The 16,926-nt window shown below is 41.3% G+C and overlaps 1 protein-coding gene across 2 annotated transcripts in view; it reads left to right on the top strand.

Annotated features, from left to right (window-relative positions):
- Nucleotides 1–16,180, top strand: part of THRA (thyroid hormone receptor alpha) — a 168,020-nt gene extending 151,840 nt beyond the window's left edge. For both annotated transcript variants that reach the window (XM_073683385.1, XM_073683384.1), the window contains exon 9: nucleotides 939–16,180. In XM_073683385.1, the coding sequence (XP_073539486.1) occupies nucleotides 939–1,189 (251 nt within the window). In that variant the 3' untranslated portion in view covers nucleotides 1,190–16,180. The remainder of the gene's footprint in view (nucleotides 1–938) is intronic.
- Nucleotides 16,181–16,926: the final 746 nt, after the last annotated feature.

Raw genomic sequence — 16,926 nt, 5'->3', positions numbered from 1 at the left:
GAGAGAAGGTAACCACCCTAGGATGAAGATGCTTGAGGGTAAGATCAGATAGTTCGTCTGAAGGCACACAGCTGAATCTTGCCCATTTTTGGTTACGAATTGGCACATCATTCACCACTGCATGTGGGATTGGCCACGTGCATTCAGTCCTACCATTGGGTCATTTGGTCTAACCCTTTCTAATAAATCCAACCAATTTTATTTCATCAATAAAAAAGGAAAGCTTATTTAGGGTGTATTCACATTTTTCTGGTTTGGTGGCTTTTTTTTTGCCACCATGTGCACTAAACTGCCGCAACATAAATGCACCTGTTTCATAGATGTAGACTAATACAAAATAATGTCATCTACATACAAGACATTAAAGGAGTTATAGGGCCTTTGCTTATTTTTTTTTCAATGGGGCTAATATCTTACAGGCAGGTAGTTGCTAATTATCTGCCCAGCGCCGATCTCTGCCAGCTCAGTGCGGTCATGGACCGTTCCTGCTAGCGATTCTGCTGCTTCCGTTGACCTCTCGTCAACAGAGCAGCTCTTCTTCTAGTCTTCTCTGTCAATGGGGTGTCACTGCTGACATCATGCTGATTGACAGCCAGCTCCCCGCAGTTAGGTAGCGGGAAGCTGTCAATCAGCATGACATTGGCAGTCATGCTCTGTCAACAGAGCAAAGATAAGGAGAAGAAGCTTCTCTGTTGACGTGACGTCACCGGTAGCCGCAGAATCACAGACAGGAGCAGACCGTGAGCCGGCAGAGATCAGATCCGGGGCAGAACAGGTAGGTAATTAGCAACTACCTGCCTATAAGTTCTTAGCCTTGTAGGAAAAAATATGCAAAGTCCATTAAGTAGTCTCATTCTTTGCTACACAGTTTGCTTCTTGGTTATAATGTAATCTTTCTATGACATTGCACAAGTTCTAAGATTTCTCTCCTTTCCTAGACCGCACCGGTCTGATCTGCACAGACAAGATAGAGAAATGTCAGGAGACGTACCTCCTCGCCTTCGAACACTACATCAACCACCGCAAACACAACATTCCCCACTTCTGGCCTAAGCTCCTGATGAAAGTGACTGACTTGCGCATGATCGGAGCTTGCCATGCCAGTCGCTTCCTACATATGAAAGTTGAGTGTCCCACGGAGCTGTTCCCACCGCTCTTTCTTGAGGTGTTTGAGGACCAGGAAGTCTGAAGGGGAGCAGAGCGGGGCAGAGAGGAAAGGGAATCGCTTGGCTCTATTCCAACCCGCCACCACTGTACAGCTCACAAGTCCTGAGTTGGATAGAGATGAGTGGCTCGTAAAGCTCTTCTAATGAAAACTGCCATTGAAGTCCGGCACTTACCAGGAATGGATGCTCCCAGGTTGACATCATTCTGCAGCAGATCTTCAATCACCATACTGGCAAAAGCAAAAAAAGAACAAGGATTTAAGGCTTTTTCTTTTCTACCATCGAGCAAACCTTAAGATGCAAGAAGTCACCTTTTTTTCATTGATGCTTCTGAAAACCTTTTGGTACACTAAGACGTGAGAATTCATCATCATTATCATCATCATCAATGTTCACCCAGTGAATGTTACCTGGGTGACCTAAATTTGGATATGGGAAGGGTAAACGTTATGAGCAAGGCTAAATGTTCTATTGCCCCCCCATATAAAATGTTCTGTGTTTATATGTGTATATATATTATATATATATATTCTATATTACAAACAAAACATATATATATATATAATATGTATGACTGAAGACAAAGGCTTCAACTTAGATAATGCTTGGCCGTATTATGCTGAGACATTTGCAGACTCAGGACCACCAGATGGCTATAGAGTCAGCTCCTTCCTTGGCCAGAGCTGCCTTGTATACATTGTGCGCGTCCACCTACGAAGAAGTGGGGCGTCCTCTTGCCTCTCGGTAACATGCAAATTTTTGAACCTGTCCCATTTCTGTGAGCCGAGGATTGTTACAGAACAGAGCACTTACACACTGATTCTTGGGTGTGGAATAAATGAAATATCTGATTATGCTGTATATCTATATCTATATATACATTATATGTAATCTGAAAAGCCATGTGCTCAGCATCAGTATAGAATGGGATGATCTAGGCCCATCAGGGTCAATGTACTAAAAGGAAATAATACAAAATGAAGTGTGTGCCTTTATGAGGCATGGACACATCATGGTCCAGTGTTGCAGGCAGCATAGTCGACAGGACCTTGGGCTATTTAATTGACGAACTCTAGGGTATGCATTTGTGATATTTTAGGTAGAGAGTAGGTATTCTCATACAAAACGTTGCATATTTGCAAATCGGTACTTGATATACATATATGGATATACACACAATCAGATATGTATCTTTCCCAGCCTTTGAATTCTCCTAGTGAGTTTTAATGTTATGCCTTCCTCTGAACACTGAGGAAGCTGGGGGATGTAGTGTTTTCTACACCCACACACAGAATTCCCTCTATGGCACCCTCGGTTTGTAAAAATCACCCCACACATGCCCGTTTGGGTTGAAAAATTGCACCAAAGTCTCCCTTTTTCTCCCCACTCTTCCCATTACACTGCCATGCGGAAAAGCAGGAACCCACTGCAGCTATATAAACCAAAAATGTTTCTAAGAAGCACTTTTAAATGCCATTATTGCAGATATTAACCCTTCTTTGCTGCTCTTGCACCCTATGATGAGGGATCTTTTAGCGATCTGATCCTACATGGCTTTATGAAGTTCCAGGCCTTACTATTTAGCCAGCAAATGTCTATTTACAAACCCTTTTTTGAGGGTTGCTTTGCCAATATTTCTACAAGATGGGGAAATCCTGTTTTCAGTGTAGACTTTAACTATGCCCAATCCCTATCTTCTTGCACTTTGTAGAACGCACTTCTTACCAATGATGGTTTCCAATTTATGTTTGAATGTTTTTGTTTTCCTAAATAAGCTCAATGAAAATAAGCACTTAATTTTCTTAGTTTTTTTCTAAATCTATGTGTATTTTAGACTTGATCCTGTACATTTTTGGGAAACCTTTGTGAGAGAGCATGACATGTTCTCAAATTAGCACTAAAATGAAAAACAATCTCTGGTGTAGCCACCCAATGAAGGGTAGGTATCACTAATAAAGGCAAAACGAATACAATGAAATCCTCTCCTCCTTTTAGAATAAGGCAAAATTAACGTGCCCTCTTCAAACATGTGTAGTGGAGTCCACCTTTTCGTGGACCCATATATCAGGGAACCTGTCACATGGTGTCTGATCTGCAGATAGCATGGTATAGAGCAGAAATTCAGAGAACCCAGAATTTCATTTATGGAGTAACTTAATGATAATTAGCTTTCCCCGTGTGACTGTGCATACAGAGATAGGTGTCAGTCGTTGAGTAGTGTCGCAACGTGTGAACCTTACGTTCACATTTAGCGTGGAATTAAGTTTATAAGGTACAAGCTAGGATATACAGAGATAGGTATCAATTATTGTACAGTATAGGACTGTCCACTGAACTCCTATGGAATTCAAATAAATTAAGGCATATAGAGCTGGATGTCAGTCACAGTGTAGGACCGCCCACTGGACTCCTATGGAATTCAAATAAATTAAGGCATATAGAGCTGGATGTCAGTCACAGTGTAGGACCGCCCACTGGACTCCTATGGAATTCAAATAAATTAAGGCATACAGCAATGGGTGTCAATCACTGTGTAGGACCGCCCATTGGACTCCTATGGAATTTAAATAAATTAAGGCATATAGAGTTGGGTGTCAATCACAGTGTAGGACCGCCCACTGGACTCCTAATCACAGAGTTAGTATGGAATTTAATCTATAAAATACATGTTAGCTGATGTTGACTTCTATTTTAGGAATTCCATTTTTATGTTCCGTTGTAGGAACAGATAAATGGAATTCATACAAAGGGCGGATCTGTCACATGACACAAACAATTTCTTAAAGGACCCCCACAACTCTAATGGGGTCTGTCACATTTCTATCTTAGCATACTGCACTAAACCTTCCAGATGTGAATAGAGCCGTATACTGAATATTTTCCCAATGAACTATATAACAATCTTCTCAGCACCTCCTGCTCTATATCATGATCCCACCCCAGATTGGACACCACATGCACTGCGGCAGGTTCCCTTTAAGTATAGAGGCCGATGTTATATGCCCAATGCCTGCCATTTTGGTAGCATTTATTTACCAATAACTTTAATAGGGAAAATGCACAAGGGAAAAACTGGAGTAACTTTTTTTTTTGGAGGGGGGGCTGCATCACTGCTGCTAAACGTTAATAAGTCCTAGGTTAGATCACATATTCAATCCCATACATTTTGCCTTAGGAGGTAAGGACTTCAAATAACGATGCTACTATAGCCGACGTCAAAATAAATATATTTTGGCCGCTAAAATGAAGCACTTATTTTTTCCCTTTATTTTGATTCCCACATATTATTTCAACCTTTTTATAATTTAGTGTTTTAGGGTTCGACATTTTCCGCAGGCAGATTTTTCCCTTTCACGCCCAAAAAGCCGAATATTTGAAGCACTTAATTAACGATGCATATGCATGTTTAGATACTTTTTTTATATAAATCCTGAATATTCGTACATTTTGTTTTGGATTTGTACTATTTGGAAGCGAGAATGGTTCTGCAAAGGGAATTCTGTGCCATAAAGCTGGGGAGAACAATGTTGCATTTGATTCTTTGCTGTCGCAGAGATGACAACTAAGCACCGCCTGATAATCGGGGAGTATTTTTTTTAATGACGTTTTATCATTGTACCAAGTCGCTAATATGAGGGGCGGGAATCGGTGCTTAGTTAACATCTCCTGTTGTATGACGGGGAATATAGGTCTTCAAGTCATTCCATTACCAGAGAGAATCCTGAGCATTGATCTGTGGAACAAGGATAAATTTGTTACTTGTAACATAGAATTTGATTAATAATCTTCTAAGCTATGGGGGGAAGTCAATTATATGGTGAAATTTGGGGAGGGGGAGATGATCAATGATTTTACGTACCAAGATGGGTGCATTTTATAAGCTTTGCATTTTAAAAGCTGCTTTCTTCTCTCTGGTTCTGGGTGGTGCTAAATTTCCTTGCAACATAAAAAGAAAAAAAAAAAAAAAACGCTCTGCGTCTGTCTAACCTCAGCTGTTGAGTGGATGAAGAGAGTTGTTTTTTTTTTTTTTTTGGTTTCCTTTTTGTTTAATAGTGTTTTTCTTGGTTCAGGGCTGGGTTGACGGTCAGCCTTTTGCACTGCCGACTGCCAATGTGGCCCCGAGCACAGAGCTATCTCTCTTAGCTTAACGTCTGCGGACTGACGTTAAAAAGAAATATGGTCCGGTCCACTCAGTGGACATTAAAAATTCCAGGCCTTCGAGGCCTGGCTAAATTTACCCAGAATCCCTTTCGCCTCTACCCCCTCTTTCTGTCTGTCTCTTTGTCTTTGCAAACCTGTGTGCTTAGCACACTCTAAATAAGAAAACGAAATCTGTATATATTTGTATATATGTGCTTCTGTGTAGACACCTGTAAGGCGGATACACGTTTATGTTCGTCGCCCTCAACCCCCTTCGATTTTGTTACTTTAATTCAAAGTCCCCGTTGCTGCCCATATGCTATCTCTACCCATCAAGGGTGAGGGTAGACTTGCTCTTTTTCTTCTGTAATGTGGCTTGAGGGGAGGTCAAATGGAGAACCGCTCAACCCTAGGCCTCGGTTGAAGCTCGTTTTTTTCATCAGGTAGCAATACAGCGTATTTCGGCAGCCATGCGTCCTATACATCTGCTTAGAAGGTTTACACGAACATATCTTGACCGAAGGATTTGAAGACAACTTGGATAATTCACACGACATTGTGCTCCCCTGTTGCTCACCTCATTTTTTCACCCATTTGCTGCCAGGTGGTTGATGAGGGAACTACGGGTGAAGAGCTATTGGTATTTTTTTTCCTGTTGGGAGTGTTTTTGACAAGTCGGGCTACGTCACACCCACCAGCTTCTCATTGGGATATATTCTCACAGGTTTTTAGGGTGTCCACTTGACTATACAGCTTGAACTGATGTTTTATTTTTGTTCCTGGGAATGTGGTGATGTCCACAACTAACTCACCACCTATATATTCTTCCTGTCTTGCCCGGATCACTGGTCGCACTGGAACGGAGTGCCACACAGGTGACATGGTCCTTCCGAGTCCACGACATCCCAAGAGCTTACAGTAGCTCTGAAGTTAAGCCTGCTTCCTCTCTTCTAGCCCAATATGTACTCTGAAGATTGTACGCCACCAACCCCCCCCCCGAGATCGAAACAGGAAAATGGTCCTCTTCTTATGCCAACTTCTCAACACTACATGTAATTCTCTCTGGGATATTTCTTTTTTTTTTCTTCCGTTCATTCAGTATCTTAAGCAGAGGAATACCTTATAACTGACAGTAATAGAGGCGGAGTGATTGTCCCGCCAAGAAGGGAGAAGTGAGTATCAAAGCCAAACTCGCTCTCACCTCGCACATATACACTTTACTCACTCTACCGAGATTAAACCAGGAAGATGTTTGTTGCATTTATTTTTATTTTTTTCTTACACTCATACCTCAACCACCGCAACCCTTCTCTGTCTCTCCTGCCGACCTCACTGTCCTGACTAGGTGAGAAATATGGACTTGGAATTGTATATGGATTTTCATTTCTCACCAGCTGGAAAACTAAAAGGATCTCCACGGATAAGACCCGTGCTTCAGAGTGGACAGATTGGAGAGTCACTGTACTTTAATCGGGGGTCAAACAAATGCCCCTACATAGTTCTGTCATACAGCATTAAGACAAACCCACTGACTGTCTCAGCCACAGACGATCATACAGACCTCAACAGTGTGCCTCCTCCAGCCCTATGTGACTCAAACAGAAGCAAGGATTTAACACCACCTTTCTTTCAGCATTTTAGGAAACCCTTTTAATGTTATTTGTTTATTATTTTTTTCTGTTTTTTTTTCTTTCTTTTTCTTTTTATTAACCTCAAATGTTTGTGGGAGGGTTAAACAGATGTTAGCCATAATTTACAAAACGTCAAATTTTACAGGAGAGAGAACGATATTTTTTGTTATTTTTTTCTTTTTTTTTAATTCATTTAAGTATTTTTGTGTTTCATAGGACAGGGGTGGGGTGGTTAGGGGTATATGAGGCACCCCCCTCTTTACCAACCACCTCTTTATAGTCTTAGTAATTGTAATGTATAACGGCGGGTACCATGTGGAGGGGGTATTCTGACTTCTTTTAACCTCTTTGCTTTCAGGAGACTTACTGGCAGTTTAGTGGTTAAACGTTCCTACTCCTCAGAAGCCCCTTTTTCCTGCTGGAGATATTATGACATATAAAACATAAAAAAAAAAACTGCATGGTATTACTTTGGGTGGTAATACGGGGCAGAGATGGGTCAATTCTCATCTCCTAGAGTGCTTTATACATCCTGGATCTTTGGCCTGCAGATATGATGGTTTATTCAAGATATATATCGCTATATAGAGATTTTTTTTTTCCTCCTTGTTTTTTTTTTTTTTCATGTAAGATTAACTTCTTCACTGCTGGAAAATACTGCTGTGGCACTAAAGGGGCTAACAGACACTGCACACACACCCACCCTTTCTTTCTCCGGGTCAGAATCCGCTCATCTGTCTCGCACGCTCCCAGGGTCCTAAATGTTTCAAGGCACTGGACCTTTATCATTATGCAATGTAAGACTGAGCTCCCTTGTTGAAACCTATAAGCGTTGCAAGTAAAGTCCTCTCGCCTGCCCTTACCCCTTGGCTTTGCATCTTTCTATAGCATTGAAGGGTCACGCAACTCCGCGTATGTATGAAAAAAATGCAAAACGAACGGTCTTTGCTAAAACCCCCTGCCTGATTATGTGCACAAGTTGTTAATTTTACCAGTGAAGAAGCAATTGCTTCATACATATAAATATATACATTCATATATATGTATATACATGTGTGTGTATGTATATATATATATATATACACACATTTATATGTCCATATATGTGTGTGTATGTATATATATATATATATATATATATATATATATATACATACTGTATATATATATAAGTGTGCGCATTCTGGCCATAGGGTCATTGTGTTGCTATTTTATGCCCTCTTCCTATCACTTTGTCTCTCTTTCGGAATGTAGTAAATGTAACCCTTCCAAGGTTTATAAATGTACTATCCTTGGCCCATGGAAGGGTTAAAGGCGCAGAGGAGATGATTAAAAAAAACAAACTGCGTCAGCAATCACAGGGTTAAAACCTTTAAGCTCACTCAGAAACCTTTTTTTCTGGTAAAGTTCATTTCTTGTGGGAGGATCTGTATATTTAAGTATATATGAAACACAAAACACACACAAACAAAAAAAACATGTATATATATATATATATAAAAAAAAAAAAAGCTTTTTTTACGGGTTTTCAAACAGGTCTATTCATCCCTTGGAGTGAACCCATTCTTTGCTGCGCTAGGCCACACAAGGCGGTACAGATAGCTCAGAAATTCTGAGTAATAAGACTTGGAGCTACGTTCAGTGTCTGTTCAGCACATCCCATTTAGTGTTGCTCCCTATTGCTGGTATATTCATAGATAGAGATATATATATATATAATTTTATCAAGGGCCTGAAATCCATATTTTACCAGCCTGACAGCCCTAATCACAGGTGACAGCCTGAATGTTTTACACAGTTACCCCCATCCGCCCTCACTCAGGTTAGAGACAGTTCAGCATTAGGGACGGCTTGTGGGCTATGCAATTACTATATTCATGGTCCGGGGCCTAACATTGGAAAGCTGCTGCACCAGCAATATTTTTAGAATTTCCTCACATAAGCATTGGGGTTGCTGCTGGCTTACAACTGCTTATACACCTGCCATCTTTTTTGATGGGATCTGCTTCTATATGTCTTGCTTAATATCACATACCCACATTATCTTTCCTAGTAATAGTACCCACACCTCTTGGCAGGGGTACAACCCTATGAGCCTTACCCACCTATGCTAATGTGAGGAGATCATAGACAGAAGCATTGAAGAGTAGCTCATGAAATGATGATGAATGGTGACTCTTAAAGGAGAATTCCCGATGTAATTAATATATGCTCCAAAGCTTATCTATGCCTTGGTTTATGCCCTATGACAACCCTTCCTGCCTTGTAATATGACCGTATTATCATAAGGACAACCAGATAGATCTATGGATAATAGCTGATTTCAGATTGGTTGCTATCCGGCCCGGTGCCCCTATGATAACATTGATCTGTCGGTGAGCCAGGTTGATTTTCTCGTGGGGATGCAGTAACACAAGTCTGGCCTTCAGCCATTGCCGCTGATAACTTGGCCTAGGAATAGAGATGAGCAAACCTGAACTTAGAAGTTCGGCGTTCATACCAGAGAGTTAGTGTCCCGAAAGTCCGTTCCAATGTTCGGAGTTCCGGGGGAAGAGAGAGAGAGAGAGAAAGTTCAGGTTTCCATTGTCTTCAATGGGGTTCGGATTCTGGTTCCAGTTCGGGTACAGTTTTGGTACACGAACCCGAACTTCCACGGGTCCGCTCATCCCTACTTAGGAATAAGTTGTCTAAAAAATGTCACAGTTTTGCGACACATTGAGGCTAGGTTCACATGTTGCCTATCTGGTGTGGATTTACCCACGACCTTCTAAAATGAAACCCACTGGTTTCTGCATCAAAAATCCGTGCATATTTTCCACACTTAGTCATGAGTTTCTGGTGAGTTTTTTGTTGCGGAAATGCACTAAAACTATAACAAAACAATGACAAGCCAGCCGATCATCTAAATATAAGGGTCCCAAATAAAATGAAATGGTAAAATCCGCATCAATAAAGTGGGTTTCTGTAACAGAAATTGACATGCTGTTGATTTAAAAAAAAACAAAAGCCTCTTTCCATGCTGATTGTGCACCAAAAAAACAAAATCAGAATGTGGACGAGGGTAAGGTAAAACTCATTCACTTTGCTGGTACTGTGAAATGATGTGGATTTTACGCACTTGTAATGTGTGAACCTAGACTCTAGCTGCTTTCTGTGTTTTTTTTTCTTTTTTTACTGTTTTTTGATCCGTGGATTGTTTCAAATTGCAACATGCTTTGGGTATGACTTTTTTTGGGGGTCAAAAAACTATTCCAGTAAGACTATGGTCACACGCGGGTTTTTTCCACATTATTCTGATCGGAATTTGATCAGAATGTCATCAGGTTTTCTCGGACGTGGAAAAAAAAATGTCTCCATCTTCTCCATTCTGTCAGTCCTTGATAATCAAACTGAACTCTGATGTCATCCGAGTGCGGTCCCATGTTTTTCACAGACCCATAGACTTGCATTGCCTATTTTGATCAAAATCGGACATGTGCACAGCCCTATATAATATGATAGGTGCGAGTGCGATCCGTGAAAACCAAGGATAGCTCTCGTATGCGAAAATTGGTCTTGTACTCTAAGGATAGTTTTCCAAAAAGGGTCCCAAATAATTTTTTGAAGGATTGATATCAGTTAAAGATTGGCATTTGGGATGCAGAGAGGTCATGTATCCCTCGTTTGCTCAAAGACATTAATTAATGGAATGATTTTAGTACCCTTAACCACATAATTAAAGGTGCATTTTAATGGGTTTTCTTCATAGAGGTTTTGACTTTTTTTGTCATAGGCTTTTTTGTGGCACATGGGAGAAAAAAACCTCTTGAAATTCATGGCAATTTTTAACCCCCCCCCCCCCCCCCCCCCAAAAAAAAAAAAAGTCTGAACCAGCAATCCTGGAGCTTTTATATATTACACTCGACTTCTCCTTTAAATCAAGTGCAGCAAAGTTACGCTACAGTTGGCAAATAAGCGCAATGAACAGTAGTCACCAATGTCCCTTTACGTGCTGGACACTGTGCGATTACAACCCATCCGGGATTACTGTGTCACTGCTCCAACCCACTGTTCTTACCCAACACTTGAAGGGGGTTACCAGGCAGGGCTCAGCGCAACAGCTATGCAAGTGGTGTCCACCTACAATGGGTTAAATAAGGCGTTCTGTCTACATTCCTCTCATATAGTGACCTGTTCACATGGAAAACGCTTCCGAGTAGTAACAACGCGGCACTTTTATTTTTCTTTGATACATAATCTATGCACGTTACAAATTTAAAGGCACACTACACAAATTACAAGTCGCCATGCACAACACCGCTGCTGATCACAACTCTGGTGGTAAAAGCTGCCCAAAGAGCTGCCAGACCGCTCTGTGCCAATCCATACAATGACCAACCTGTGATCATGATTACTGTTCTCTGGGCAGCTTTCATGCCCCAATTCTGTGTTGGTAACTTCATAATAGGCATGCGAGCTATTGTTCTCCTTTATCAGCCATTCTCACTTGAATTTCCTCTCCATGTTGACAGATCACGTCTACACTATTTCTGTACGACCTAATGAATGTTATTTTGTAATTCTTTCCTTTTCCTGCAATTTAGATAATGTATATTTTAATGTATTGTTAGGAAATACGTATATAGAAATACAAATATAAAGTGGTAATTAAGGTCCGGTGACAAATATCAAAAGGGCACCATTGTGCCTGACAAGTGCATTGACTTTTTAAAGTGGTTGATCAAGATTAGAAAAACATGGCTTCTTTCTTGTAGAAACAGCGCCACACCTGTTACTGGTTGTGCTTGGTACTGCAGCTCAGCTCAATTGAAGTGAAAGATCCAGACCCATATTAACACGCTCAACCTGCAGAGTGGGATGGAGCTGTTTTTTAAAGAGAGCAGCCATTTTTTTCTAGTCTTGAACTACAAATTTAAAGCATGTTAAATTATCTAATGCTATAATCAATGTGTTTAATGGCACATTGAGGGCTGATCACAACCCATAGATTCACCATCAGGCCCTGTTCACATGTATCTCTGCCCATAGATGAGGATGACAGCAGATAGGAAGTGGCTTGGTTGTCAGATTACTAATATTAGCAGTGGCGTATGGCATGCATAATACCGTACACTGTATGCCTCCGCTACTAAAGGTTTTTTTTGCTGCGCCCAGTGGTGTGCAGCTAGTAGTAGAACCGTATTCCCTTTGTCACTCCACTGTTTTAGTAAAAACTTCATTCCCCGTAAAATACCAATCCTGAAGCTTCTTCGCTTAGTACTCTACATTGTGACGTTACTCTGTTACTCCTATTGGAAATGTATAGATGACGCCATTGGATTTTATTATTTTCGTTTGTCAAAGGGCCGTGTTACTGCACACTGAAACTGACCAATCAGTGCCCATCGTGTGCTGGGATGGACCCTTTTGAGAAAAGGATTTGTAAGCCCCCAAGTTGTTAACTTATTTATGCATTTCAAGGAGTAATAACAGGGGAGCCGCCCATTGCAGATACCTAAGAGATGCTCCAGCCTTGTTATTTGATGGCGATTCCATACAAGTATTTTAACAGAATATTCAGGAGAGTCAATAGGACCGTTATAATAAACTAAATGGAGACATACTAAAGGGATTCTGTGTCCAAATTTTTGCTACCCCATCTGAAAGCTGCATGATGTAGGGGCAGAGAGCCTGATTGCAATGAATGTGTATCACTTACTGGGCTGCTTTCTGTAGTTTTGATAAAATCTCTGCTTTCTCTGCTGCAGATCTACCAGTTCTGAATGCTGAACTGTGTATAACCCCACCCACTGATTGCCAGCTCTCTGTGTACACTGTGCATAGGCAGAAAGCAGCCAGTCAGTGGTGGCGGTTTGGTTGGACTACATGGCAGTAGGTTTGCTAGTCCTCTAGTGATAATCTACTGCTGATAAAACAGTGATTTTATCAAAACTACAACAAGAAGCCTAATAAGTGTCTCTACATCATTCTACTCTATGATTAGGTGGAAAAAATATGGTGACAGATGCCCTTTAAATCTAACCATAATTTTAGTGTGCTGAGGTGTAACAGCGCCCTCTAGCGGCCACATTTACAAACACTATACAAAATGGGCACTGTTCACATGTAACTTGGCAGTGACATGCAGAAAATGAAATTTCTGTTACTACTGAGATTTCCCTGAACACAGGTCACATCTCGTCCTTTTTTAACCCACTGTGGTGTCAACCGTGTCCCACCTTTCACACACCAGCATCTACCTTCACCTCAGATCCTACGGAGTTTATGCAGAACGCATTTGTGGTGTTGCTCTTCTCGCAGTCGTGCTCGTTGTGCATGCACCATTTGCTGACTGGTCTGCAGGTTTATTCTTACTCACCTGTGACGCCGCAGTGCCACTTTCATCTCTATGCCGTTAAACACGCCCGACACTCGGGGATGCTTTTGTCAAGTTTTTGTTGGGGTTGTGAGTTTTCATAATGCCTTTCCCACCCCCACCTTCCCCATCAATGAAGTGGGTGCTTTCAAGTCTCGTTCTACATGCAGGGGGCGATGTTTACTCACACTTGGGGTTCTTCATCAAACTTTCTGAATAAGCAAGTGACATACTTACTCTCACTCCACCTACCTCTGCATATTTCAGTCTGCTTACAATATTCCATAGATAATATAGGGAAAATGGTCATTTTTCAGGTATCTCTGCCCCCTTTCCGGGAGGCAAGGTGCAATCCTCTAGGTCCTATATTAGGATTCCCAGTGGTCTCATGTTAGCCTTTTGCTTTTTTATGTTTGTCCCACCGGCAGACGTCCTCTGCTGTAAGCTCACTGCCCTTAACCAAAGGGATTCTTGTGTTTTGTTCCTCGGCGCACCATTTACATTACCCCCCCTTCTGCCCATGCCCCACCACCATACTTTAGTGACCCCCATTTCATATTTTTGCCTCTACAAAATGGCTTCTGCTTGTTCAGGAAGTGTGATATAAGGATAGTAAAGACCAAATTAACTAAACTACACTTTACTTAGGTTCTATAGGTCATAAGTAATTTAGCGTAGGGTAATCTTTAGGAATTCAAAAAATATTGAATGGTTGGTGACTGGCTGTGCAGGTGCTAAGGGGTTAATATGAATCCCCTATTATGCGGCACTTTTTACTTATTTCTAAATAGCAGGTTGATGCCCCAACCACCGACATGCACAACCCATCTATATTGCCTTATCCCCATCCGAACTTAATCCCTTCTTCTCCCTAGACTCAGGCACGGTTTGCTTACACTAAAGAAACTTTATATTAGGATTGAGATATATAGTAGGCTTGAACAGGCCTGACGCCCCCCATCTCTTACGGCCCGGAGTCTTCACATGCCATATGCTCAGCCTGTGCCATATGTATAGTATAAGGGGATTAGTGGATCATCAGGACAGACTCATACAGCGCTGAGCTCCTATCTAGTATAGGGTGACCTCCCGGCTGTAGGACATTGGCGCAGGCTTGGATAGAGTTAATAAAGATGTTGTAGAGTGGCCTGTAGAAAACTTTCTTAATTCTCTTTTCACATAAGGCCCCTATAGAGAATTAATTGTATAGAGGGTAAGGCAATACTGGGTTTACGCCTAAAGTAGCAGCTAATAGGAGCATGGTCAGGGTGACCTGACCATGTCATCCTTTATGTTTCTCTTTAGTCTAATACTCCTAGGGCCCCCAAGGTTTATATTTTTAATAGCACCATATGATATATTAGGACAGCACTGCCTTATAAAAATGAAAAGGAAGAAAATATACTCCCTAAACTTGATATCCTCCACACGTAGGGGGCACCATCATCGTCTCTTCATACGGGGTCCGCATGATACTAATGTTATGAGTACGAGAGGCCTGCTAAAAGGTCAAGGTATTATCCCAAAGACATTCTGTTGCCGTGCTGTTATCTGTATACTCAGAGCCTCATGTATCAAACATGCCAATAAAAAAGTGGCAAATAGTAAAACGGGTTTGTCTGATACTGGATATAAAAGGTCTAGTTGTTGTTTTTTTGCAGAAACAGCCCCCTTGTTGTATCTGGTATTGCGGACTGGTCCTATGTACTTGAATAGGGGTGGGTTGCAATACCAGGCACAGCCATTGTACTACAGTGGCGCTGTTTCTGGGAAGAAAAAGCAGACCCTTTATAAAACAACCTTTCTGCTTGATTTCTAGCATCAGATGGCGCCTTGGAGAGAGGTTGGACCATGATGGCGTTCCCTACAATGCTTTATATGCAGTTTATATGAAGTTTAATGGGGGTATATTCTCCTCTTATTGATTTTGCCTTTCTGTTTTTTTTTGTTTGTTTGTTTTTTAAATTGGGAAAATGTATAAATCCAAGGCATTGTTTACCCCAAATGGGAGATGTTTTCCCTCTTCATGCCATTAGGAGGGACTTTGGCCCCTTCTACAATCTTATCTATGCTTTGATGTTATTAAAAAAAGGGGTTACTGTCGTCTAGTAATGTCTGTGTCTATGTATCTTTTCAGGGACTCCCTCCCCCTTCCCCCACCAAACCCTTTTTCTTCCCGGTTTCTCTCCGTTTCCCCCCCATCCTACAAAGAAATAATGCCTGTCTATTTTTTTACTGTAATCTTTATATGCAGAGAGCCTATAAATGCTGTATTAAAAAAATGAAAATGCCATGCTAACATTTAGGATTTTTTAATGTCTTCTTTCTCCCTTTCCTTCTCTATAGTGTTATTCTCCTGAAATTTCTTGAAACAAACTGCTCTATGATTGGGGGGGATTCAGCTGGGACAGAGTTTGTTAACACTTAAGTGACCACGCCACTGCTTTGCTCATTGCCCTGGCGGTGGAATGGTTCAGTGGGGGGGGAGTGTAAGCTCAGGGTTTTTGGTAATGTGGTAACGTTTTCTCTGCGGACAAGGCTGGTTTCCCCCTGTCTCTTGACTTTTTTTGTTTTTATAAGCTTTGTTCCTTCAGTAAAATAGGCTAAGTTATTAATATTAAACATCATATACACACACAACTTACCTCAGATCAATGTCGGGAGGGTGAGAATAGGGGTGGCGGGATGAGTAATCTACCCACCTTCACACCCTCTCTGTCAATTACCCTCCGATATCCCTCCTCCCTTAAACCATGTTGTACCCTGTTTTCTAGGTATTTCTCCCAACATGCTTTTTTTGTTTATTTTTTTTATGGTCCCGTTTTTCGAGGCCCGAATGTCCTTTCCACCAATAAATTGTAAGCTTTGTAATTACGTGTTGCAATGCATTCTGGGTCGTGTCTTTTCTTTTATTTGCATCAGTGTGGTTGGTGAATTTGGGCATAGCTGTGTGCTGATGAATGATGGTTACAGAGTGTTTGACTAAGGCCATAGCCCCACTATCAGTATTCGGTCTGTATTCGGTCAGTATTTTTTCTCAGGAGTGGGGGCCAAAACCAGGTGAGGAGGAATCAGAGAAAAGGTATAATAGAAACAAGTCACCAATTCTGCATTTATCACCCACTCCTGGTTTTGGCTCCCACTCCTGAGAAAAAATACTGACCACATACTGATAGTTGGGCCGTGGCCTAAGACCGTGTTCAGACAGCCGTATTTTACGTGTACTGAGCACATATCCCAAACCCACCACGAGTCTTCTGACCTAACAGCCTCATAGGTATATATGAGTTTGTTAGCTCTGGTCAGGAGACCCGTGGATGGTCCAGGTATTGTGGTCTAGAACCCAGTCATAGTGAGAGAACATTTGGCCTCGTTGCCCATAGCAACTAATAGTTCAGATTCCATTTCTAACTTTTCCAAGGTAAGATAAAAGCTGACCTGTGAAGCCAACGAGGTCAGACACTTTTGATAAATTGGGTCCTCAATCTGCCATAGTACACTGCTCAAAAAAATAAAGGGAACACTTAATCAACAGAATATAACTCCAAGTAAATCAAACTTCTGTGAAATCAAACTGTCCAGTTAGGAAGCAACACTGATTGACAATCAATTTCACATGCTGTTGTGCAAATGG

This window comes from Phyllobates terribilis, unplaced genomic scaffold, assembly GCF_046119375.1.
Source record: "Phyllobates terribilis strain yellow unplaced genomic scaffold, ASM4611937v1 Scaffold_5__5_contigs__length_657084704, whole genome shotgun sequence".
NCBI lineage: Eukaryota > Metazoa > Chordata > Amphibia > Anura > Dendrobatidae > Phyllobates > Phyllobates terribilis.
Note: the sequence above shows the minus strand (reverse complement) of the source record. Positions and strands in the feature narration are given on the sequence as shown.